The 27,488-nt window shown below is 34.9% G+C and overlaps 1 protein-coding gene across 9 annotated transcripts in view; it reads left to right on the top strand.

Annotated features, from left to right (window-relative positions):
* rapgef1b (Rap guanine nucleotide exchange factor (GEF) 1b) overlaps positions 1–27,488 on the top strand; it is a 46,471-nt gene that overhangs the window by 2,615 nt on the left and 16,368 nt on the right. The window contains exons 1-16 of one of the 9 annotated variants that reach the window (XM_016509522.1): positions 2,638–2,786; positions 12,251–12,393; positions 14,150–14,328; positions 14,461–14,617; positions 14,700–14,788; positions 14,865–15,017; positions 16,751–16,813; positions 18,508–18,628; positions 19,658–19,841; positions 19,924–20,397; positions 21,230–21,435; positions 22,253–22,411; positions 24,863–25,009; positions 26,152–26,238; positions 26,320–26,405; positions 26,500–26,596. In XM_016509522.1, coding sequence (XP_016365008.1) covers positions 2,711–2,786; positions 12,251–12,393; positions 14,150–14,328; positions 14,461–14,617; positions 14,700–14,788; positions 14,865–15,017; positions 16,751–16,813; positions 18,508–18,628; positions 19,658–19,841; positions 19,924–20,397; positions 21,230–21,435; positions 22,253–22,411; positions 24,863–25,009; positions 26,152–26,238; positions 26,320–26,405; positions 26,500–26,596 — 2,421 coding nt within the window. In that variant the 5' untranslated portion in view covers positions 2,638–2,710. Of the gene's footprint in view, positions 1–2,637; positions 2,787–12,250; positions 12,394–14,149; positions 14,329–14,460; positions 14,618–14,699; positions 14,789–14,864; positions 15,018–16,750; positions 16,814–18,507; positions 18,629–19,654; positions 19,842–19,923; positions 20,398–21,229; positions 21,436–22,252; positions 22,412–24,862; positions 25,010–26,151; positions 26,239–26,319; positions 26,406–26,499; positions 26,597–27,488 lie in introns of those variants that run through there. The other 8 variants (XM_016509521.1, XM_016509523.1, XM_016509524.1 and 5 more) reach the window with 8 other exon arrangements.

Raw genomic sequence — 27,488 nt, 5'->3', positions numbered from 1 at the left:
AACATGTTTCTCTGTCGCCGTGGATACACTGACCTGATGTCATAATGGCACTGTCATTCATGCCGAAATATTAAAGCCGGTCACCTGCTTTGAACTAGCCTCCCTCTGTCTGCCTCTCTCGTTCTCTGCGGTGCTCAACAAAACCAGGAAGCTGATTTGACCTCCCTCAACTTCCTTACGGAAAATCAGCATGTGAGAAATCTTGAGATCGTGCGCTCATGTCTTGCTGGGATGGAAGAACTTAAAGGAACAGTTCAATGAAAATGAAAATGTTGTCATTAATGTTGATACAAACCTGTATGGCTTTCTTGGAAGCCCGTTTCCACCACTGAATAAATTATTAAAAAGGTAATTGAGATTTTTTTTTAAATCTCACAATTCTCTTTTTTTTTTCTCACAATTCGGACTTTTTTCTCGGAATTGCATGATATAAACTCACAATTGTGTGTTGTAAAGTCAGAATTGTGTGATATAAAGTTGCAATTGCATGTTATGAAGTCAGAATTAGGGTTGCAAAGGGGTGGAAAATTTCCGGAAACTTTCCAAAAATACCTGGAATATTCCCAAAAATCCTGGAAAGTTTCCACAATTTCTGGAATGTTTCCGAAATTTACTGGAAATTTTCCACCTTTTTGCAAACCTAGTCAGAATTGCAAGGTATATACCTGCACATAAACTTAGACTTTTTCTTCAGATATCTCAAAATTGTGAGAAATAAACTAATTGGTTCGGAATATCATGACAAATATATATATTTTTTTTTGCAAGAAACAATTTCTTCGATACTTAAAATAAGTTTTCAGTAGAAATTATGTCATTTCTTTAACGTGCCCTTTTATATCTGAGCAGTTCTGAGGAATCGTCTCTGTGTGTGGTTGAGAGATTGTGACATTCGCAAAATAACTCTACTGTAATAATGTGTCATGTATTCGGTGGGTCTTTTGGCTGTATTTTGGATTATTTGCATCCCTATGTAAATCCCTGATAACACAATTCTTTATAAGTGCATGTATATGTGTAATGCATTCAGTTGAGGTGTGTGATTAATTATGAATAGTTGCATTGCTATGTAAATCCCAGACAACAAAAGTGTGTGTGAATGCTCACATGTACATGCTTGTGTCTTAAACGCAGTCTAGCAGTAAACTGAGAGATAACATACTACTGAGACATTCAGACACAACAGATCAAGACTAGTGCATGTCTGGGCAGGATGAGAAATTGTGTGTGGGTATATATATATATACTGTATATATATATTCATGATCATTTTGTTGGCAATATAAAATTAAGCTACATTTAGAAATATAAAATTGTCCATTTATTTGCAAAGCGCTTCATTTTTATTAAGTTTTTGAGTATAAATATATACATTTTGTTTATAAATGTATATATTTATGATGATTTTGTTGGCAATATAAAATTAAGCTACATTTTGCAATGTAATAGTATTTTATTGATCTTTGATTTATTTACAATTTTGAAAAATAATTTTTTTTTACAGTCTAAATCGACCAATAAAATTGGTCTAAGGCAAGTTTTAATGTGAATTTTTAAGTGGTTTTTGTGAAACAATTTCAGTGGTTTTAAGTCTTGACTTAGGTCTAAGTCAAGTTTTAATGGAGTTGTTCATTAGGGGACGTCAATTAGTTATTTTTTTGCATCATCACTTACAAATGCACATTTAGCCACAGTACTGGTAAAATAAAGTGGTGTTTGTGATATCACATTCCCCTAAGTCTTCATTCTAATAGGGCTTTGGAGTAAAATTAAACATGAAAAAGTTTTCAATGTGATCTTTACACATGCTGATCTAAAATAAAATGAGTTTTAAATGAATCTGAAAACTCAATAGGCTTTATTTGGCTGTAGTTTCGAATTCCTGATGGGTTTTGCTTCAGTGTGCTCCATTCTTTGATTGGCCAGAATAAGTACAGAATTATTTTAAGTCGTCTCTGGCCACTTGTTTTTCATCCCAAAACTGTAATTTGGGGTTTTAGAGAAATGAGTGCAGTAGATTACTAGAATGAAAAACATGTTCTTACTATCCTGAGCTTCAGTAATTAGATGGTGTTTGTGCTGTGTGTGTGTGTGTGTGTGTGTGTGTGTGTGTGTGTTTGAGAGAAGCAGGCGTGTGTATATGGATGTGCAGGGCTTTGTGGGAATAAAGTATGGAACGGATAGACACGGATTGAGAATTTCAAGCGCTGCGCTCTGATTTGAGCTGTATTATCTGATGTCTGCAGCTTTTTTCTCCTGTAATGGAGGTTTAAAATGTATTGACTGGTTTTCCATTGTCTTTTTCGTTTGCATGTTTTCCATGCCGTAGGCTTTATCGATCGTTTCTCGCATGTTAGGTGGTTTTTCATCTGTGGATCTAGATCATCATTGCTCCCTAGTTCCTTTTGGAATCGGGATGTTTTGGCATTCCGACATCATCCGGCACACATGGAAGTTCTCTGCAGTTCTGTTCGAGTTTATTTTTAGATTCCACTCGGTTTGATGTCTGAGTCAGGCTGGGTCATGGGATTCGACTGAGGGTGACTAAGCGCGAACCCTGAGTGATGTCTCTGATCCTGGGTGCTTATTTCTGACCTGGATGTAGATGGACAGCAGGCTGATGTCTTGGGTCACTGTTTGAGGTGAATGCGACTGGAAAAAGTCTAAACTAGTTCTTAAGGTCAATAACCAGAACTTGTCCGGGTTCTACATGGGGAACAGCAGTCGGAGAACCCAACCTCTTCTAGGTGACTCGGACTATTTTTATACCGGGGAACCAGATACAGGTGAGAACGGATGTGCTGAAATTCCATACAGGAAGGATTTGAATTCATCAAGTTCATTGTAGAGTTCCTGTGGAGGCATTTGGACTTTGTTTTCTGATGTAACAGGTGTAATATATAATATTAATGCAGGATGGACTTTGTTTTTGGTCACTTGGTATTGTGAAGTGTCACATTGCTCTTTTGAGATTTCACTAGTTGTTATTGCAGTTCACTAACTAGTTGTAGGAGTACTTTGGTTTTAATGACTCTTATTGTGAAGTTGGATTTTGGACTTTGAAGGATACAAATTTTGTCATATTTCTGTCCATTTACTATTGGTTTCGATTGATCAGTGTATGCTTTGGACATTCTCCAATGTCCATTTGCTTGTCTTGAAGGTTAGACGTTTGTTAAAGATCTGAATGTTTTGGAGTTTGTGCTTGTTTCCTTACATGTGTTATGGTATCAGACTGTAATAATATAGTATTTTGATATATATTTTGTTTTACAGATGATTATTACATTTATATTACCATCATTTTGTTAGTTACATTAATACATTAATTGCCCTATTTAAAAAAACGAAATGTACAAGCAAGTTCCAACTCGTCTCCAACAAAGAGAGTATTTCTGGAAATACAGAAGCTTCTGATGTGAAATTCCAGGGACATTCCTTCCCGTTCCAGTTGTGTGGCTTTTGTCTAAGTGCTCATTTCATCCAGTCCAACTCTGGGTTGGTCCAACCCAAAGATCTGCGTCCAGAAACAGCCATGCAGAGAAAGTCGTTCAGGTTGTGCAGGAGATGAATGAGACGTATCTGTTTGGGTTATTTAGGATTCAGAGCATTTAGTGGATTTAGGCGAGTTTTTGCAGACAAATAGTTCTGATACCTGTATAAGAAACATTGTATTTAACTTTCTACTTTATCATTGAAACATGCACTTGAATGTTTGGCCTTTGCTGTGCCAGCGTCTTTTCAAGGCCCGTAAGTCCAAAATAGGACATTAAGAACTGCTGATGGCAGAACCTCAGATCATATTAAACCATCTGCGATCGGGTTCTGTGTAACTCAAGCCAAACATCGGGGTTCATATTGTGCTATCGAAGCATCCCGTCTGATTTAGAGGATATAAATGATCATTTTAACCTATAGTTTCAGTGTGCTGGTTTCCGGACATTTCATGCTAAAATAGAGCTCTCCACTAGGAGTGAAAACTAAATATGAAATGTTTTCTGAAATATGGGAGTAGAAAATTTGGAAAAAATAAGAAAATGACTGACATTGACTGATTCAATTACATTTAACATTTAGTAGTTCATTCATTCACTCATAAAAGACGATTAATCTGTAATTCCGTTTGGAACCTGTTTTACATCTGAAATCTAGTGTAATCTAGTTGATCCTTTGACTGGATTTTGAAAAGTGGGTGTTGCATTGCAGCATTGAGTCAGGTGGTTGAGGGGGAGGGGTTAAAAAAAGGTGGACTTGGTGATGTCATCAGAAAAGGAAAGTTGTTTCCAAGGTTGAGCATTTTGATAAAACATTGCAAAGTGTGTTTATTTGAAATAATGTTTACTAATGAATTGTTCGCAATAAGACCTGAAACTTGTGTTAAATGGAGTACAATAAAATAAAAGGTTAACACAGCTTTAATTTTTTTTCTTTCGTATTCGAATGTGTTTACTTGTATTTATTTCTGAGGAAATAATAAATAATGAGTATTTTTACCATGATTTACAGAAAAAAATTTTATTGAGTGGAACAATAGTTTGTATGCCAAAAAATCTTGTCAGGCATATTTTAGAACTAGAACCTACACTAAAAGACTCATTTTAAATCATTTTAAATATTTACCCATCTTTGCCACTATCCTTTAAAGCACTAGGTTTTACCCATTTTTCAGCACGTTTTTAATCATTTAAAATATAAAAAATGTAGTATGATCCCATATTTTATATATTTTAATAAGTACAGGTCAGAATAAGTATACTGTTTCATTTGAGTGACGATGGAATCCATATTTTGAAATTGTATTATCACAAAAGTTATTTGAAACTTTATAGGAGACTTGACTTGCAGATTTAGCCATTTTGTTGTTTTAGTCATTTTTATTAGTTTTTTATGTGTATAAAATCACCTTTGTAAATTGAATTTAATGTGGACACCAAAATGGGACGTCTCGTCTTTGACCTGCACAGTATTATTTTGAATTCTAATGTTATTCATCTTGGTGCTGGTTGCTTTGGATCAAAGCAGATGATGCTTTATTGAAGTTTTATGTTTGTTTTTTTTCAATGCTCTTGGAGAAACTAATAGGTCCGGAAATTCTATTAGATATCATCCAAGGCCAGACAGCGAGAGTTTAGAGCCGGAACAGTGTTTGAGAACAGGATGAGGCTCTCTGGAGAAGGTTGTGAGCGTGTGTGTGTGTGTGTGTGAGTGAGAGATAGCAAGTGACGGATAACGAGTGTTTTGCATTCGGAAATGATAATCCTCATGCATTTCTCCCATTGCTGTGCTGTCATTGGCTCTCAGGCTGCGTAATGCTCTGTTTACCAAACACAAACTATTAAAACCCCATCAGTCCTGACTCCTGACGTACGGTCTGTCTGCTACCTGACACTTTGACTGTCTCGAAGACACAAACGCTCTCAGAAACCCTGCAGACTGAAGTGGAGTTTGTGAAAGCACCTTCATTATTTTGTTCCCATCAGGTTCAGGGTTTTATTGGATATTTCCAAAACATCACACCAAACAGAATTTGCTCATAATGTATTGAAATGTCACTAGGCACAGTAGTGCAGTTGCATTGTGGGAAAAATATGAACAGAGACACAGATGTTATTTGATGTTGTTGCACATTGTTTCATTGGAATTGTCTTAATATATAAAAGTAACATTTACAGTAGTTTCTTTTGTTAACATTAGTTTACATGAATAAATGTTTGAACAATTAATAATTCTACAGTGTTTATTAAGTTTATCTAAGTTAGTTATTTTCAACATTTACTAATATATTTTTAAATAAGAAGATTAATACATTTTGCAAAAAATCTATTGCTCTTTGTTAGTTCATGTTAGCTAATGCAATATCTACATTTAACAAATTGTACTTTATTGTAAACCGTTATCAGACTGATGGTCATTTAAACAAATAATACTTGAAAGACCAAATCATGGAAAAACAGGATGTCATGCTTTTGAAATAAACTTGATTTTTACGTTTTTTGAAGAAAAAGTAAATGGTTAAAAAAAAAAGCTTAAAAGCAGTGTTATTTTAGTATCATTGAGATACGATTATAGTTTTTGTGAATATTTGTTGAATTAGATTTGATTTGTACATTTTCTGTTTCATTTAAATTTTAAAGATTTAGCCATTTTGTTGTTTTAGTCATTTTTATTAGTTTTTGTTGTTTTTATATACGCCTATATATAGTTTTTACAAATTTTTTTTTATTTCAATTTGAGTTCTTTTATTACATCAAGTTAAAATAATAGAAATGTTGCCTTGGAAACTAGCTGAAATAAAATAAGTGTAAGTTTTTATATTTTATTTTATTTCAGTTACCAATTTATTTCAAGTAATGATGTTTTTATGGTTTTTAGTAATAATAATAATATATAACTAAATATGTTAACATATCAGCCTACATTTACATAACATATATTCAATGTACAGCAGCTTTGCATTTAATTGTTTATATAAAACTAAATTTTGGCTAAGAAACTTGGCCCCTTTAATAGTTTGTTTTGTATTTGTTTTGTTGTCACTTGCTCAGAGAGGAGACAGAAGCTAATTTCAGCTGACTCACGTCAATCACATGTGTCTCTTTGCTTATATCACCATGGCAACAGTGTGTGTGTGTGTGTGTGTGATATTGCGTAAAGCAGAAGAGCAGAAATAGATCAGGACCAGAGCGTTTGTTTGATGGAATGTGGAACTCTAGATCAGAGGATGACGCCTGTGTGTTTAATCATGGCTGAGCCATATAAATAAACACAGATAAAAATAGATTTAAAAACGTCTTTTTTGAATATTTAGCATGTATGTTGATATTTATATTTTCTTTTTTTTTTTTTATATTGCCGCATACATAGTACAATTTTGCTTTTGAAAGAAATATCTTCTGCTCGCCAAGGCTGCATTTATTTGATAAAAAATACAGTACTACACAGTAACATTGTGAAATATTATTGCAATTTAATATATGTGAATATTCTATGTGAATATATTGTAAAATGTAATTTATTGCTGTGATCAAAGCTGTATTTTCAGCATCATTACTCCAGTCTTCAGTGTCACATGATCTTCAGAAATCATTCTAATATGCTGATTTGCTGCTCAAGAAACATTTCTGATTATTATCAATGTTGAAAACAGTTGTGCTGCTTCATATTTTATACATACCATGATTTATACGTTACCATTCAAAAGATGTAAATAAGATTTGAAAAAGAAAAAAATAACACTTTATTCAACAAAGACACGTTAAATTGATCAAAAGTGACAGTTACATTTTTGTTTAAATTGTTACAAAAGGATTTCTATTTCAAATAAATGCTGTTCTTTTGAACTCTGTTCGTTAACGAATCATGAATAAAATGTATCACTGTTTCCACAGTTTTGTTCCAAACATGCATTGATATCAAGTATTAGAATGTTTAAAGAAAATATGGTTAAAATTTTGTTAGAAATAATCCAAGCATGTTTTGCACACTGTTTTTGCACTAAATTAATGTAATAATTATATGAAATCTATATTTTGTACGCACCAATATAGCAATACATATTTCTAAACCATTTACAATGCCACGCAGAGAGTTCAGTGAACATTTTTGAGTGATTCCACGAAAGAATCATTGTGAATTGATTGTTTGAACAAGTTTGTGGACTTGAATTGAATTTTAGCAGCATGTTTGCTACTTAACAACCTTGTGACATGGAAATGAAAGTTTTGTATCTTCAGTTCATGTGTATTCAGTTTGAAGCCTTGCTGTGTGTCTGTGTATGAAGAAGGATGATGCTTCATTTAGGGAATGTGTTTGCATTTGTCATGTGAAAACAGAGACTGTCTTTCCTGAATCTAACACACACACACACACACACACACGTCTGAATGGGGTTAGTAAGCGTGTTCAGATAAGTCATCTCTGCGCTGTCTGCTGCTCTTCGGCTGGCGGCACACTCGTGTTTTTTCACTTGAGTAAGTCTCTGCACATCACGTCTGCTCCAGTAACCCACTTCACCTCCTCCTCGTCCTCTCGTCTTCTCAGCTCGTTTATGACTCGCTTGAGAGCGTTTCCTGTCGGATTGTGTGGGTGGATTCATGCCTACATCTGAAACGCTCACTCTCACAAGAGCATGTTAAGAAGATCAAATTGCAAATTTACATTCATGTGCAGGTGATTCTGAATCTTACCTGTCAGTATCTGTATCCCTTTTAAACTAATGATCTGGTTTGTACTCACTGTTTCTGAAACTTGCATAGAGAGACTTCACAGTCATAGACATCATTTCATGTTTTATTTATAAATGTGTATATTTTCAAAATATCTTGAATTCAAAATATATGTCACCATTTTGATACATTATTTAAATTAGTTAATTATTATTATTATTATTAGTTATCCTGTAAAAATGTTTTTGGTTAGTTATCATAGTTTTTGTATGTTTATTATACTTTAATAGACAACAGTTTTTATTAGGACAGACTGAAGGACTTGTTTTGTAAGATGGACCCAGAAAAAACTTTCTGATTAATAAAAAAAAATTTGACAGATTAATAAATGCCGCAAAAAATATTTTGCTCATTATTAGTTAGTTAGTTAGTTTTTGTATTTTATTGTATTTGTATTATACTTTAAGAGACAATTATTTTTATTAGGACGGACTTTGAAAGACTTGTTTTGCAAAATGATAAGAGAAAAACATATTCATTTTTTTTTATTGTTAACTAAAAAAATAACAAAAGTTAATAAACGCATTAACTAGTACTATTATTATCATTTTTGTATTTTTATTGTATTTTTGTTATACTAAAAGATGACGACCTTTGAGGGATATGTTTTGTAAGTACACGAGTACAGTTAAGGAATCTTTTATAGAGTTATGTAAATACAATATTATTTAGTCTGTTTTTTTTCTCTAAGTTGAATTTTATTAAATGTTTGTATTTATTAAGTGTTGAATCTGTATCTACCATTGAATCGCTTGTGAAGCTTCAAAGGCAACAAACTTACTAATATTAAAGACTTATATTTAGGGCTTTATTGAAATTACTATCTCTAAATGTGATTACTAGGAATTATTTTGTCCTTAGAAATAAATAACTATTTCAAACAAAAACTGTTCATAATAATTTTGACTGTAATATGTGAAAAAATATTGTATATTTACAATTGAAATATTTTATTTTGTGGTTTAAAAAACAAAAATAAGCACGTCACCAAATTCATAATGTATAATGTGAGTTATGAGTGTGCGTGTTTGTGTGCGTGTGTGTGTGTGTGTGTGTGTGTGTTTGTGTGTGTGTGTGTGTTTTATCCATGACTCAGTGTTCCAGAGGTCAGCACTCTTTGTTGTAAAGAGGATGGGCAGCACAGGAAGTGCTCCTGTTCACTGGAGCCAGACAGGAAGTTGATGGGTTGGTCTGAGGCTAAAGCAGGAAGTGGTGGCTGTGACCTACAGGTGACAGGAGTTAGAAGTTGGGAGTAATTGTATGTGCGTACTTTCTTGTTCACATGCCGAACCGGAGATCAGGCGATGCAGTCTGCTGCCATGGGGTCGCTGGACAGGAAGTGATGCAGTATTTGGGCGTGGCTTCCTATTCCTGAATTCATTTTTCTAGTGACTGCCCGTGTGTTTAGACACGTGTGGTCATTAGTCTGCGATGGACATTGTTTGAAGGACGTAACTAATATCTGATGCTTCCCTCTCTGTTTTTCCGTCAATCTATATTATCAGCATTCCATTAAAGACAGTGAAAACACTCCCTCGGGCGGAATGAGGGAGGAAAGTGTGCTAGAGTTCAGAGCAATACATGAGCCTGTCTGTTGAAATGTTTTACATTAAGTGGAACTTGATTGACAGAGTCATTTACTCAGACTTAAAGCACAGCTTCAGGGTTACCCATAATGCATCTCAATTAGGCCTGCCACCATTGTTGCATCTTTCCAAATCTAATCAAAGGTATTTGTAATAACTGTCATAATAGTGCACTTGAAACTTGAAGTTTTTCATATGTAAAATATTATTATTCATGTCATTCTATTCCTATCAATATTTGCCTTAAAGAAACATGCAATAAAATGTATGATTTCAATGTTTTAGATGCATGTGTATTAAGCTAGTGTCAACAAAAAAGGAAATTTCCATGTTTTCTACAAAACAAAACCGGAAATCGAGGGGTTATGACGTCATTGGCAGGTGACACAATGACACTAAGGACACGGTCCGTGTCACTAGTTAAAACTGCTTATTTCTCTGGATTTAAACATTCTTCTAAACATTTGGGATAATGTAAGTACACAAGTCAGCAAAATATATAACACTGTTCTAGTGGTTTTTGGATATTTTAATAAAAAAATCTTACATATTGTGCCTTTAATACAGTTTTGTCCAAAAAAATCTTAATTTTTGGCACTCAGATCAAATGATGAATCAGATTGATGCCACTTCTGGTTCATCTATCACACTGGACATGGAAGGTCAAGTGCAGCACTTTGCATTGTGGGATAGAGTATTCCTGCTCTGGTTGCATACTGCACATTTTGTCAAATGTAGTTAGGTCATCTAGGCATTCTATGCATGCTACATACTACTTTCAAAAATTAGTAGGTAGTGCTCTGCATGCATCTGTCGATTCTGGTGGTTGTTAATAGGGTTATTCGAGTTAACTAAAACTAAAACCATAAAAACATCACTTTTTGAAAGAAAATAAATGTTAACTGGAATAAAATAAAATCTAAACAACTTAAACATTTTATTTCAGCTAGTTGCCAAGAAAGTATTTCTTATTTTTATTTAGTTTAAGTTGAAGAATGAAAATAACATTTCTAAAATAAAAAAAAACAATGACTGAAACTTTACATTTTAAATGAAAACTGAAAATAAAAAATATTAACAATATTAACAAAAACTATAATGATACTATAATAATGCTGGTTGTTATTCATCACTGCATGTAAAATCATCCTTTAAATTACACAATAATAGGTCTGAGTCATAACTACATTCACTTTGTGTGACACACCCACTTACACACTCATTATTGTATTGTAGAGGTTGACTGGTGAGTGCTGGTGTGTAATATGGATCTGTAGTATGGATTTTAGTAGTGGTTACAGTTAAAATACTACATTACCCACGCTCCACTGCTTTTCCTTTCAGCCTACAGGCCTTAATATGCCCACCATGCATGCGTGTGAGTGAGGGTAATTAAGAGTTGTATGTGTGTGTATTAGAGCATAATGGCTCCACCCATGTTAGTTACAATACGACTTTTCCGTTTTACCCAGAAGGCATTGTTTTGAGCACACTCTGAACGGAAAGGCAGAGCCCTTTTCTGCAACAATGGCTGTCAATATACACACCAAAACACACATGACATATAATTTCCTGCATTTTTGTCCCCCCAAAGCACACGCACTGTTGTGTCTAGTGTTTTTTCTCAAGAGAGGTCAGAGGTCAAATGTGTTTTGAGAGTGTGTGTATGTACTTAGGCTCTCTAGACAAAGTACACAATTCTTTCATGACCATATTCCGCCTTCTCTGACTATTTTGTTTGGTAATGGTAGTCATGCAGAAATTACACACTTTTATCTTTAAATGGTCCGTTTTGCTTCTGTACCTTTAAGAATTCAACCTCTATTATGATTGGATAAACACTCCAAAGTGCCATACATCACACTGTTGTTTATCACAATGGGCTGAAGTAATTGTTGTGTAAATGTAGGCAGTCTTGTGTTAATGGTCTCAGTGTTGTGATGTCGTAATCATAACGATTTCTAAATGAGCTGTACAGCTTGGTTTGTGTTAATGTGAATGGGAATTGAGCATGTGAGAGCATTTTTTAACAGCAGATCTTTCTTTGAACATGGAGATAAATTAAGAAATACACCAGCTGCTTGTGTGTGCAGTGTCTCTCTCTTTCTCTCTATAATTATGGCCTATAAAATTCCAATTATGATAAAACCCCACAGACAGGGATTCTAGATTATGTAATTGCCTGTGGGAGCACGTTTGTTTGGTGATGTTTATCGCCAGCGAGGCTTGTGTATGTTTATTTGTATAGTTTAATTGTGTTGATTATATAAATTGACTCTGATCTTGCATTGATTGCAGGTTGTAAATATCCCATTCCCGCCCTCCTCTTTCAGTGATAGATCATCCCTCTAAATGTATCTGTCATCTTGTTTTTTATTCCTTTTTGTGTGCTTATTTTGTGAATTTATCCTTTGTTGTTTTTTGTTTTTGTTTTTTCAGAATCCCAGAAGTCTCACCTCTCCTCTTTCACGATGAAATTGATGAAATTTCATTCCCCGAAGATTAAACGAACTCCATCTAAGAAAAGCAAACAACTCCAGCCAGAGCCTACGGTGACGACTCCAGAGAAACCTGTCAACAAGGTAGAGCAACTCTATCTACTCCCTATGAGTTCTACAGTTACTCTACTGTAACTCTACATTAATACACATGAACTATCCACCCTTCAAACTCTATAGTAACTCTACTGCTTCTCTACCACAGTGAACATTAACTTTCCACCCACAGAACTTTACCCTAACTCTAAACACAATCCTGTCAACTGTACAGTAACTCTACAGTCGCTCTATATTAATGAATATTACGTAACTCTCTACTCACAAATCTGGAGTAAATCTACTTCTCTACCACAGTAAACATTAACATTCCTCTCTCCAATTTCTACATTAACTGTAAATGCAAACCTCTCAGCTATGCAGTAAAACAACAGTCGCTCTATATCAGTGAATATTACGCAGTAAATCTAGTGCTGCTCTGCCACAGTGAACATTATCTTTACACCATTCTGCTTCTGCCGTAACTCTAAAAAAAACCCTTTCAACTGTACAGTAACTCTACAGTTGCTCTATATCAATGAATTTTACGTAACTCTCTGCTCACAATTCTGGAGTAAATTTACTGCTGCTCTACCACAGTAAACATTAACTTTCCTCCCTCCAACTTCTACAGTAACTGTAAATACAACCCTCTCAACTGTACAGTAACTCTACAGTCGCTCTATATCAGTGAATATTAACTCTTTACTCTTAATTCTGCAGTAAATCTACTGCTGCTCTACCTCAACTCTATAGTAACTCTGTAGCCGCTTTATCACTGCAAACATCAACTTTCCATTTATAGGAAATCTACTTCCGCTCTACAACAGTAAACATTCATTTTAACCCTCAGAACTCTACAATAACCCTATTACCCTCTTAACTCTACAGCAACTCTAGTGCCGCTCTGTCTGTAAACATTAACCGAACGCTTTAAGTTCTACAGTATCTCTACTGCAGCTCTATTTCTGTAAAGATTATCTCCACACCTTCTTGTCAGTAAAATAACTCCACTGCTGCTCTATCTCAACTCTACAGTAGCTCTATTGCTGCTTTATCAATAAAAACATCAATTTTCCATCATTTCTAATTAATGTACAGTACTCTCAAATCTACAGTAAATCTGCTGCTCAACCACAGTAAACATGAACTTTCCACTCTCCTACCTCTACCGTAACTCTAAACACAACTCTCTGAACTGTGCAGTGCCTCTACGATCACTCTGTCTGTGAACATTAAATCTCTACTCTCAATTCTGTAGTAAATCTACTGCTGCTCTACTACAGTAACCCTCCTACCCCTCTACATCAGTACACATTAATTGTATACCCTTTTAACTCTATTGCAACTGTCTATGAACATTAACTTTATGCTTAAAGTTCTACAATAGCTCTACTGAAGCTCTGTTTCTGTAAAGATTATCTCCACACCTTCTTAGCTGTAGAATAACCCTACTGCTGCTCTTAGTTCTACAGTACAGTAAATCTATTTCCGCTCTATCACTGTAAATATCAACTTTACAGCCTTAGAACTCCACAGTAACCTTACTACCCCTCTACATCAGTACAAATGAACTATATAACCACTTAACTCTACAGCAACTCTATTGCCGCTCCATCAGCAAACATTAACTGTATGCTTTAAGTTGTAAAGTAGCTCTACTGCAGCTATATGCCTGTAAAGTTTAAATCACAGCTTCTTATCTGTAGAATAACACCACTACTGCTCTGTTTCAACTCAGTACAGTAAGTCTATTGCTGCTCTGTCACCGCAAAAATCAACTTTCCTTCCTGTCTTCTAACAGAAGGTGAGTCGATTGGAGGAACAGGAGAAGGAGGTTGTGAGTGCTCTACGTTACTTTAAGACAATTGTGGACAAGATGAACGTCGATACGAAAGTTTTGCAGATGCTTCCTGGTTCGGCTAGTAAAGTATTGGAGGCCATATTGCCTCTGATGCAAGTAGAGGCTCGGATACAGCACAGGTGAGTGTACCAGCACTAACAAAACAATATTAACATGGTATTTCGACATGTACCATGGTAATACCATGGTTTTCTTTGCATGCAGCCCTCTTTCCATTTTTCCTATATTAAAATCCCTTTCTGTAACCGCAGCTCGGCAGTGTCCTCCTGTCATAACTGCGTCTATCAGAGTTTGGCGAATCTCATTCGCTGGTCCGACCAGGTGATGCTGGAGGGCATCGACCTCGACGACAAGGACACTGTGACAACCGTCACCACGGTGATCAAAGCTGTGCTGGATGGTGTGAAGGTGAGGCGATGAAAAGTGCATTTGTGACAAAGTTAAAACAACACAGGCATATTTATAACTTGAGGGTGTGTGTTTGTAACAGGAGCTGGTGAAACTCACTATAGAGAAACAGGAGCAACCGTCCCCGACGTCCCCCAACAAACCAATACCTCCTGTGGTCAAAACTGAGAGGTACAGTCATAAAAGCCAAAATGAATTTACCCATTTTGCATAGTGATAGTTAATAATGTTTGTCTCTCTATCTCAGTGTGTGTGAAAATCCTCTAACTGAACGAGAGAAGGCGATCCTGAGTAAGACCACGCCCATTGTCACGCCCACTGACAGTTTGACTGACATGTCAGAGGAAGAGGTTGCTCCGCCCAAACCTCCTCTGCCAGGAGTTAAACTGGCAGAGCACAGGTGAGGGGGCGTGGCTTTGGAAATTGTTGTTGTTTGTGGGTTCAGAAAACTCCAAAAGCAACTTTTTCTTAAAGTGAAATGTTTCTCAAAACATTTTTAAAAAGTAGATATTACTTTTGAGTTCATTTTTCACACTTGAAATCAAAAGATTGAGCTTGTTGCATTGTGGGATTGCTTTCTCGTAAATGTAGTAGCTCATGGAAGAATTCCATGCATACAGAAAGTTGCCCAGAACACATATTGAATAAGATAGTGAATATTAGTTCAGTATGCCATTCCAAACAGGCCTTCATATTGGTTGTGTCCCAAATCATTTGATACCTCACTGTTTCCTTTCTGCATTCCTTACTGCATAGGATGCATTGATGAGGTGAACATCAAGTATACTTTAGTGTGCGGTAGTTAGTATGTGCTGTAGTGTATACTCAGGAAGTATATTAGCGTGTACTAGGCAGTTGCAGTATGTAGTATCTTTAGTGATGGTAATTTCCCACATATGAGTCATGTTCATTCTTAAATCTGCTTTTTTTCCACAAGTAAGTATCTAAATATATTTGAATGAGAACACATTCGATACACACACACACACATTCAACAGCATCCTCTCTCGGTAGCGCTTGGCTTCCGAAGCAGAAGTTTGTTTTTCCGTTTCCTTTTTGTCTGTGATAAGCGACTGAACTATATAAGAGACATGTAGGAGTAAAATAAGCATCATACACACTTTCTAAAAAGGGGAAATATGGATGGTTGTGAGTAACCTGATGAGAAGTCAGAGTACATGGCATATTTAATTCGACATCAGTGAAAACAAGGCTATAGTTCAGAGCTGTATTTTGTTCAAAATATCACACTTCTGCAGGTCACATTTAATTCTCAATATTTTTTTTTTGTTGTTGTTTTTTTTGAGTTTTGGCAATGGAAATTTGTGTAAACAAAATTTAAATTAATACTGCACCAACAAATTGGCTAATATTTAGGGATTTTTTTATTATGATTTTTCAACTTCTTCAATTCAGGTAATATTATGCCAGGTAATGTTCATTTAATTTTATGTTGATATTTAATGCACATCTCATTATTATTGTATATAATTATATATTTTAAATATTTTAATAATTTATATTATAGCCATTTTTAAATAAGTTATTTTTTTAAATGTCTAGTCATCCATATGCATAACTATTTTTTAAATAATTTTTTTCTGCTTTTAGAAACAACTAAATCATTCATCACTAACCTCTGAAGTAGAATACCCTGCTTTATAATAATAATAATATTGTGCACACTAGTCAACAAATAAATAAATTAACCAATTTTATTGGCAATATCAAACCTATTAGCAGTGTGTCTATAATATTTTACTATATAATGGCGTTTTATCGGCCATCAGCCACCTGCACTCAATTTTTGCATCAGTATCAGCCAATGTTTCGGTGCGTTCAGTGCGAGATATTGAACAAACTGTACTTCCATCCCTCACAGCCTCGTTTTCATTGGTGTAAAATTCAGCATAGCATCTGCTGTAATTAACGTCTGTGTGTCTGTTGAGCTTGTTATATACTGTGTGATTCTTTCAACCACTGTTTCTGTTTTTCTATCAATCTTTGTGTCTTTCAATCACACATCATTCTTTTCTTTCTGCATTTTCATCCATTTTTGTGTGTTATTTCTCTGGAATCGTTTGTTCATCCTCTTTCTCTGTACTCTGTGATCGTTTGGTTGTCCTGGGACAGGAAAAGGATGCAGTTGTGCTCTGATCCTGTTGCCGGGCAGCGAAGGGCCACGGCGATGGAAACGTATGTTAGCCAATGGTGTTCTCTGTGTGCATTTTGACATCACACAGTTGCACCCCTCGGCCTCCCTGATTGGACCCGGCACTTACCTGCATGTGGTTGTGTGGCAGTGTGCGTCCACTTGGATTACACGTTGCAGAGTGACGGCCAATCAGAGGAAAGCCTGACTGCAGTGAATTTGCCTGGCTGACCAATGAAGACTAGTCTGTAAATCCTTAAAGAATGTGAATGGAATTTCTGTTGGAATTTCTAGAATAATTTGCAGGATCATAATGGGAATATTTTAGAACGCATACACTGTAAAAAAGTGTTTTTTTGTTTCTTTGCTTGTTTGTTTTTTGAAGCTGGAAAAAAAAGTTATTCGAGTACGTTTTTACAAGAAAATACTTTTTCTTTCTACTTCAAAATTTTACATTTAATTCAACATGTTACCATTTCTTTGCAATTTTTTGGTGAAATTTACTAGCAATTTTTGAGTGAACATTTCTACACCAAATTTTTTTTTTAGTATCATCAATGCTATTATAGATTTTAATATTTTTATTCAGTTTTTTATTTTTATATTTTTCATTTTAATTTTTCTTAAGATTTAAGTAATTTTGTCGTGTTTTTGTCATTTTTAGATTTTTTAAAATGTTTATGTAGTTTTTATTAATTTATTAAATTTTTAGTTCGTTATTTTAATACATCAAGTTAAACTAAATGAAGATGAGAAATGTTACCTTGGCAACTGGCTGAAATAAGTTTTTATTTTACTTTATTTCAGTTAGTTTATTTTATTTCAAGTATTGAATTATTATTATTTTTTAATGGTTTTAGTTTCAGTTTTAGTCCCAATAGGATTATTGTAATTCTCAATAGAATGAAATGCTCCTTTAGTGCATCATAAAATATTTTTTTCAGAATCTTTCAAATAAAACAACTCCATTAAAGGGATAGCTCACCCAAAAATGAAACATTTGTCATAATTTACTCAACCTCAAACCTTTCTTTCTTCTGTTGAGCACAAAATATATTGGTAACCAAACAGTTTACGGTAGTCATTGACCACCATAGTAGAGAAAAAGAAATACTATGGAAGTCAATGGCTACCATCAACTGTTTTGGTTGCCAACATTCTTCAAAATATCATTTTTTGTGCTCAACAGAAAAAAGAAACTCATGCAGGTTTGGAACAACTTGAGGGTAAATGATAACAGATTTTCATTTTTTTTGACAGTATTCTAAAACTCTTAATTTCTGTTTATCCAGTTGTAATTTAATTCAATCCTTAGAAGATTCTAATTGATTCCCATTTGGATCCTTTATGAATTTTTGCAAATTATTCAAAAAATTCCAAATGGAATCCTGTGCATTCCATCAGGATTGTTGACTAGCGCTGCATCCCACTCTAATCCCTCCCACTGGGTGTTCTATGATTAGTTTATTCTAATGTTTCCATGGTTACCTGCTAGAGCTTCATTGAAGTGTAAAGAATCGTCAGGGAAACCCAAGATCTGAACTCACCGCCCACACATTCCACTGCTGTGCTACTTCTATGTGTGTGTTAGTGTTTGTGTGCGTGTGTCTAATTAAATTCCAGGCTAGACCCTCACTGACTGTGTGTAGACTGTCTGTGCTCATTTCGTTTGACCTCGTTACATTGTTTGTTTCATACTTGTGAGCTCATTTGCATATTTCTGCATACTGTGCCGTAGCCCGCCCGCTCTGCCTCCCAAGAAGCGACAGTCGGCCCCCTCCCCCACACGTGTTGCCGTGGTAGCGCCGATGAGTCGAGTCCCATGTGGTCTCAACCTGCCTCCTGGAGCTCTGAGACAGGTACAGCACCTGAGCACAACCCTTGACCTTTGACCTCTCTGAGATGACCTGATCCTGATTATTGATTTTTTTTTTTTAACCACAACAACAACCCTAATGCTGATTTCTTAACTTGAAAGTGAAGTGTGTAATATTGAATGGTGTTTGGATCAGTGTTCGTATCATTAACTATAACTATTAAAAAACATTTTTGTTAACTGAAATAAAGCTGAAATAAAAAATAAAAAATAATAGTAGATGAGATGAGAAGTAAATGTGAAATAAAAATAAACTATTTAGAAATATTAAAAAAGCAGTTAACAAAATTAAATTAAAATTAAAATGAAAATATGAAAATAAAAGCTAATTCTAAATATTAATAAAAAATAAAAGAGTTGACTCTCAAAGCAGATTTAAGAAATAAAAATAGAAATACTAAGGACACATTTTCAAAAAACATTTTTATCTTGCTGAAAAATCATTTTGCTGGTCTTAGCTGGTCAAACTGTTGATTAGCAGGCTATTAATTTATTAGTTTAATACAAGTTCAATAGTTTTTCTCTATAGGTGCTAGTCAAATATAGATATTTTTATATTATGTATTTTTGCATGACTGGAACACTGCTTCGACCAATCAAAATTCAGGACCAAATTACCTATGACATCATTCATAAAAAATAAAAAAAAATTAGTTATTAAAAGTAATGCTACCACATAATCTATTAAATTATTTTTGTTAAATATTTTATTTAATTAAAAATTGTTTTAATTTATTTTTAATAAGTTTTCATTTATATCCATTTTATTTTAGATTTTTGTATTTTAATTTAATTTACATTAATTATATTTTACCATTTGCACTATTGTTAGTTTGTTTCATTTGCACTGCTTTAGTAATGCAAATGTACAGTTTGTGTCATGCCAATAAAGCTGAGAAAAAAATGCAATTATAAGAAAGCATAAAACTTCATCATAAAGACATGCCGTTCAAAACCACATACACGTTGTTTGGTAATTGAGTTTTTGTTGCATGTTCTGTGTTTAAAGCAGCAGGAGTTTGACGTGGATCTCCTGCAGAGGCGTTTCTCTGGTGGGAGCCAGTCATACGGCGGGGATTCACCTCGTCTGTCCCCCTGTAACAGTATGGGAAAACTCAGCAAGTCCGACGAGCAGCTCTCGTCACTGGAGCGAGACAGCGGCCAGTGCTCTCGCAACACTAGCTGTGAAACACTAGGTATGCAAACGCTATTACGAATAAAAGTTGAAGATTTTTAAGCACTTACCAGGATGTGAATCCTCTCTTTCTTTGTCTATAGAGGGATATGATCCCGATTACGACTTCCTGCATCAGGATCTATCCGTATCCGAGCCTTTACCGTTTCCGACGGGCACTGGCAGCAGTCTGAGCCCTCTCCCAGAATGCCACGGGGAGTCTCAGTCGTTAAGCCCCGCCCAGGCCCCCGCCCACCCGCGTTTCAGCGCTCCTGTCACCAATCAGGCTTCCCTGGAGTACTGGACCCCGCCCCTCACACCTGGACAGACCAATAGCGTGCTTCCCCCAGCCCTCCCGCAGAAGAAGCGGCGGTCTGCGCCTATCATAACGGCGTACCCTCTTTACGAGCGCCTTCCATCGCACTACGATAACCTGTCAGAAGAGGAGCAGCCGACGCCGCCGTTCCCGCTGCTGATGCCGGCGTCACTGCTGCCGCAGGTCAACGGAGGAGACGACCTCTCGCGGTGTACAGACGCCGACAGCCCGCCGCCGTTGCCAGAGAAGAAGGGCAAACAGAGTAAGAGAAATTTTTTGTATTTTTTTTTTTTTTAAGTGAGTCTCTTGAAATACCATCCAGAAACATGTCTGGGTCATATTTCGTAAAATATATATAGTTTTTTTTTAAATTGTGATAAAAAAATAGAAACCAAGAAAAATACCTGTTTTTTGCACATTTAACTGCACATTAAAATGTTTCTCTTTATAGTTCTGCATTACATAAATGTTGTATTTAATAAATATTTTTATTAATAAAAATAAAATGTTTTTTAAATATTTTATTTTCAAAGAAAATATTTAATTTAATTAATTATTTAATATCTATTTAATTTAATACATTTAATTTCGTATTATATTTTTTTTTATTAATTTTATTTTTTACATTTTAGTTTTATTTTACCATTTGCACTATTTTCTTATTTTGCTTTATTTGCGCTAATTTATAAATAGAATTTACACTTTTTGTCATGCCAGTGAAGCACACAAAACTTTTAAAAAATACCATTACAAGAGAGCATAAAACTTCATCATAAACACTGATTTCAAAACCACATCTAGAAATAAATATTATATTTTGCATAAGAAAATTAAGCCCATTGTAAGAGTTTATGCATTACCAGATCAGTTTCAATATTTTTAAATTACTTAAGCCTGTCAGTTCTCTGTACCAAAATGCAAAAACTTCTCTCTTTCTCATGTTATTACTGTAATTTTCAACTTTATATGATTTTACAACAGGATCTGCATTTTCATAGGTTTAAATAAAAGTATACAGTAGTTTTTTTTATTTATTTTAATAGAAATCAAGAAAATGCCTCTCTTTCAAGTGTGTGACTCTTTTCTCTCTGTAGTCCTCCAGTACATGCAGTTTGTGGAGGATTACTCTGAACCGCAGCCGTCCGTCTTCTATCAGACGCCTCAGAACGAGAGTATTTACGAGCAGCGGAGGAACAAGCGCTTTCAGGAGGTTTACGGCTTCAACGATTCCTACAGCAGCTCGGACTCCGTCCACGAACCCGTCCCTCCGCCAGCGCTGCCTCCCAAACAGAGACAGCTGGTGAGTTCTGATCATGTGCATGCGTGTTATCAGTGAGCTGGGCCTGAGGGTGTTGGGCATGCAGCAGGTCAGAGGTTAAGCTCCTGAAGGTCAGAGGTCACACCGAGGTTCTTTAGATTAGGCAACACGTGACTGTTTTGGTGGCCACGTCAGGGTCACTGTAAAGTCAACTGGAAAATACGGATCAACTATGTTTTTTTTTTTTGCTTTTTGTAAAATAGTTACAGATTAGATTGGGTTCCAAAGCCAGAACTCACATGCTGTAGGAAGAATGTGTGTCACAGCAGCATCTTTATCCTATTTTCACATCATCTCTTAATTTCTGGTGCAAATTTAATTGAGGTTTATTTAAATTCCTTCAAGAAAGGTATAAAAAAAAATTCTGAAAGTTATATATGTATAATTAAAAAATAAATAAATAAAAAATATATATATAGTAACTCACAGTTTTCTTCTCTTCTGGTGCTCTTTTCTTCTCTTCTTTTTTAAAGGCAACATAAAAATCCCAGTTGACCCTATTTACTTTCTTACTAAATAAAATAGTTATTACATCCGTGAGAGTTATGTAATAATATTTACCAAAAAATACAATACAAAATAAATGTAAATAAATAAATACATGATATAGAAATAATGATATATACATATATATATATATATAAAAAAAGTAAAAGCATTACATTTCATGTTGCCTTTAAATCACTTTCTACTTTGAGTTGATATAACTCACTTTGCCTTTCTTTGTTTTTAACCTGATTTCATCTTTTGTTCGTTCCTCTCTTTTCTTCCTGTTCCATGTTTCTGTCTTACGCTCTAGGCCTCCTACACTTCTTCTCCTCCTTCATCCTCCTCTTCGTCTTTTTCAATTCTCCCTCCTCCTGCTGGGCTTCCGGAGGAGGCGGAGCCTGCTCTTGGTCTCAGCCTATCAGTGTCTAACTCCTTCCTCAGTGGCCACGCCTCTTTGACCACACCTGTGGTGAGTGTTGAGCGGTCAGGAGTGTGTAAACGATTACGAAAGATTTTATCCTCTCTCTTTAAATATTAAAAAAATGATAATAATTACTTAAAGTCTCATTCTTGAGCAGAATATTTGGCCATTATGTTTATTGTATGTTTGCTTATGTATCATCTGTTTTCAGTGTGTTCTGGTCATTTTGTGTGTGGTTTGGACACACACGTGCTCTTCGTATGGTTTTATCATCATTTTTCACGTCTCTCTGGGGTGGTTATTAAACCACTGTTCAGATGTGACTTGTGTTTGTGAGTCCACTTTGAACCCTTTTTTTTTTTTTGGTGACTTTTGGAACCAGAACCGAAGCTGAATTAAAGTTTAAGTCTAAAAGCTCATCTAATCTTCATTTATCTGTTTATCTGGGTTTAAGGTTTAATTCCAGAGCTTATCTAAATGCGGTTTAATCTTCATATAGCATTAAAACGAAGTTTTGGGTCTGTGCTCGTGGATGCCCCGCAGATAAGTTATTTCACTGACTAACTCTGGCCTCCAGTTGCATTTGATTTCACTAATAACTTCTATTTAATCACTAATAACTTCTAGTGCTCATAAAAGACATTCTGCTCATTGCATCAGAGGTGGTTTGTGTAGTCAAACGTTTGATTGTTGGCATAAATTTGGGTTTTGTGCACAAGAGGTGAATTATTTAACAGTATCTCTTTATCGCTAGAATTTTTTATTAGACTTTAGATCATTTAGAAGGTGCCATTGTTTATATGAAGGAAAAATGGAGAGATTTTATCAGTTATTTTCAGTAGGGCATCTGAGCAGATCAGCTCTTCCCGCATGTTTCATGAGTCTCATTATGCCGTATGAAGCTGTGATATTTTGTCTAGAATTTCAGATTGTACATTAATGAGGAAAAAAAAATTAACTTAAATGATTTTAGCAAATGGCTGCAATATAACAAAGAGTGAAAAATTTAAGGGGGTCTGAATACTTTCCGTACCCACTGTATATATAATATATAAAAAATAATAATATATAAAGTCAAGAATTCAGAGTCTTTTATTATTACGAGTGTTGTTATTGTTGACTAAAACTATTAAAAATTGCTTTTGTTAATTGAAATAAATCTAGTAATAAAGTAAAGTACAAATATTAGAGAAAGGAAAAAATGAAATCGCATCATATGACCCCTTTAAACGAATTTTATTTCAGTTAGTTGCCAAGGCAGTATTTCTCATTTTAATTTAACTACTTAATTTGAAAATAATATAATTATTAATGATAATTATATAATTTTAACTATAAATGGTTACAATTATTTAAAAAAAACTAATTAAAATGACAAAAGCACATAAAATAACAAACTGAAATGAATGAAAACTGAAAATATAAAAATAAAAGCTAACTCAAAATATTAATAAATTACTTTTAATAGTATATAAATAATACTAACAGAACACTAGTTATTACTGACCTGAGATTAGCGAGCCGTTTTTGGAGTTCTTTTCCCTGGTGATGAGTTTTAGGGACTAGTTTGTCATGGTAACGGAATCTGGGAATTGTCCCGGAATGTTCTGTGCTCTTGACCCCTGACCTTAGAGGTCAGAGCAGAAGCAATATGATGTTTATGTGTGTGTGTGTGTAAGATTGTGAGGCACAATATGTAAGTTTTTTTCTCTTTCTATCTCTTTTCCTCACTCCCTCCTCTGAGTCTCTGTGGAATGCTTACATTCCGGAATGTCACAGACGGAATAGAATGGGGGATGCTCATCCCGATCTCTCAGGGAAACGTGTTGGACCATGTTTGGTGTGTGTGTGTGTGTGTGTGCGCGTTTTTGTGACAAATGAGGACATAAATTTGTATAATGACAAAGGTATGACATAGGTATTACAAGGAGAAGGTGACTTTTCAGGACATTACCCCATGTCCCCACTTTTCAAAACGCTTATAAATCACACAGAATGGAGTGTATTGAAAATCTGAAATAGCAGAAAGTTTCCTGTGAGGGGTAGGTTTAGGGGTAGGGTTGGTGTAGGGCAATAGAATATACGGTCTGTACAGTATAAAAACCATTACGCCTATGGGATGTCCCCACTTTTCACAAAAACAAACCTGTGTGTGTGTGTGTGTGTGTGTGTGTGTGTGAGTGTGTAATGGGATGATTTGGAATGCTGTTGGTGATCCGGGCGAGTCCCTGCAGGTGCTGTAATCCCTCTAAGCAACATCCGGAAGTTCAGCCAGGATTTGACTTGTCCAGCATTGTGTTGTATTGTCTGATGGAGGTTTTCTCTTTATAGTTACAAATGTTAACTCACTGTCCTGGCATTTTACACAAAATGGAAGATATGTCCCTCTCCATTCTCCAATCTTTTTCCTTCTTTTCATATTTTTTTTCCAAATGCTTCCTCTGACTCCATCTTTCCTCTCCCATTTCTTCTCTTTTCTTCTGTCTCAACCGATCGCAGAGTTCCGACCTGGTTGGTTTGACCAATGCCGGCAGAGCTCTAGATGGTGAGGGTGTCTCTAACGGGTCCTTGACCAGCTCTCTGGTCTCTCTGGCTGTCTGTCCTCCTTCTGAATCTTCTCTTTCTGACTCGCTTCTTACCTCTGCGGTAAACACACTCTCAAAACTCACACACAGATCTTACCCATGGACTTGTATGGAATTTCAAATTAAGCAAATCATAATCACTATACAATAACCTTGTATTTTGCATTTCTAGAATTAAAAATAAAGCATTAATGACTAAAGACGTCCCCAAATGGAGTTGCAGTTGTCTGAAAAGCATAGCTACCTTAGAACCACATGCAAAATTACCTTTAACTTTATCTCTGATTTTCCTGAAAATACACTGGACTGTCAGATTATGGGCATGTTCTTGTGAATTTACATTGTGCAAAATAATGTAAATGAGCGCCATCTAGTGCTCAGTTTCTGTTTCATATCATTTCTGTTTTCAGAGTAAAGTCTGAGTTTTCTGAGTGGAAAAGTGTGCTGTTACTTTTTTTTTTTTAAACTAGACAATTTTCACATGTGGGACAATAAAAGAGGGTCCTGGACAGTGTTACTTACTATTGTAGTTTTTGTTAATATTTTGAATTGGATTTTATTTTTATATTTTCTTCATTTTCATTTTAGTTACATTTTTAGTAATAGTTTTTTTGTTTGTTTGTAATAAATTTTCTTTCTTTTAAATAAGTCTGTATAGTTTTTATTTATTTATTTATTTAGATTATTTGTTTAGTTATTTTAGTACTACTTATTTTATGTATTTATTTATTTATGCATCTTTAAATATGGACATTGTATACCATGTTAGCATGTATAATATTTAAATGTGTCTATATTGTGTTTTTTATATATATATATATATATATATGTATGTGTATATATATATATATATATATGTATGTGTATAGTTGATATTTTTTAGTTTTGGATTATTTATTTGTAGTTATTGTAGTACTTCATAACTATAGACCAGAATATCATAAGCAACCACCCAGAAATCCCGCGCTATCATCTGTGACAATTGTGTTGTGGCAGAACTTTTGCATGGAATAATTTTCTCAGAAAATGTAAATGATTGTATATTTTTTTTGGTCCGTTCAATGGTATTTTGCACAGAATGCAGCACAGAATTCACGTTCTTACTGTCTGTCACCAGAAGCTTTCACAACGTGTGTTTGATGGTGAATATTGAATGCCCGTCTGACCGATCTGTTGCGGTTGTCCCTGTTGTTTTTGCTCTAGAGTGAAAGTGTTGATGAAGGCGGTGAGGGAGAGTATGTGAACCTGTACTCCTCCACACAGGCTAATGGAGAAAACACACACCGCACTGTAAGTGTCACGTGTGTCATTGTGTTAAGCTGTGTGCGCAGGTGTTTGGAGTGCAATTATACATTTGTTTGAATTCTTCAGGACCCCTCATCATGTGACGATGTGCTTCAGGACCACACCCCTCACATACCCACGTCCAATAGCAAGGAAGCTTTGTCTAAGGACAGGTATGAACTCCAGTCTTTGTGCATGTGTGTTTGCTGTATTATCGACAGCTCAGAGATATGAAAATATTTGTGATATGTTTCCTCTCGCTCACAGGCCAAAGGAACCCAGTCATGGTCAGATCAATGATGTTGATGAACTGTCCCTCATTGATCATAATGATATTATGAACCGCATCACACTCAAAGCAGAGGTAATAATGCTGTTTAAAGCTTCATAAAGTGTTCATTTAACCTTTATCAAACAGCTTTAACTAAAAGCCAGGATATCCATTGTTATGGTAAACCTGGGAATATTAGGATTGATTTGATTGATTAATTGCTGTTTAATTCATATTCATTCATGCTTTTGTTTATGCATTTAGTTATTTATGCATTTATTTATTTAAGCATTAATTTATGAATGTATTTATTTATCTATTTATGTATGCATTTAAGCAATTAAGCATTTATGCATGGATTTATTTGTGCATTTATGCATTTTTATGTTTTTATATATTTTTAATGCATTTATTTATACATCCATGCATGCAACTTTAAATATGGACATTTTTAAATATTTTATACCATGTATATTGTGCATATATTTAAATTAGGGATGCACCGATGTATCGGCCGCCGATATTTATCGGCCGATTTTTCCTCAATTTACAACCATCGGCATATCGGCTATATAAGGAAAAAGGCCGATATAACAAACCGCTGGATTATTAATTAACTACGTGAAGGCACTGAGCTGTATAATGTCTGTTGCATAATCCTAGCGCTGCTGTCTGCACTTTAATGCTAATCAAATAACAAAAGACAAAAGATCTCACACTATTCTTGACTAAATAACTTTTGTAACTTTCATAAGTGTAGCGGACCTCATCTGAATGATGACCAAAACTTAATTATTGATGTTTTATTACGTTTATTGCGTCCTTTTTCACTCCAAAAAAATCACCATAAGAGCTAAACAAAACACAGCACGAGAAGTGCACATTAAACTCTCTCTCTCAGTTGCATTATCATCAACATACAGCAAATTACACAGTAAACAAATATATACAGATCTCATGCCTTTTCGGGGGGTGCTTAATAAAC

This window comes from Sinocyclocheilus rhinocerous, unplaced genomic scaffold (genome assembly GCF_001515625.1).
Source record: "Sinocyclocheilus rhinocerous isolate Xijiao unplaced genomic scaffold, SAMN03320098_v1.1 scaffold1045, whole genome shotgun sequence".
Classification (NCBI taxonomy): domain Eukaryota; kingdom Metazoa; phylum Chordata; class Actinopteri; order Cypriniformes; family Cyprinidae; genus Sinocyclocheilus; species Sinocyclocheilus rhinocerous.
The sequence above is the reverse complement of the archived record's forward strand: the minus strand, read 5'-3'. Positions and strand labels throughout refer to the sequence as shown.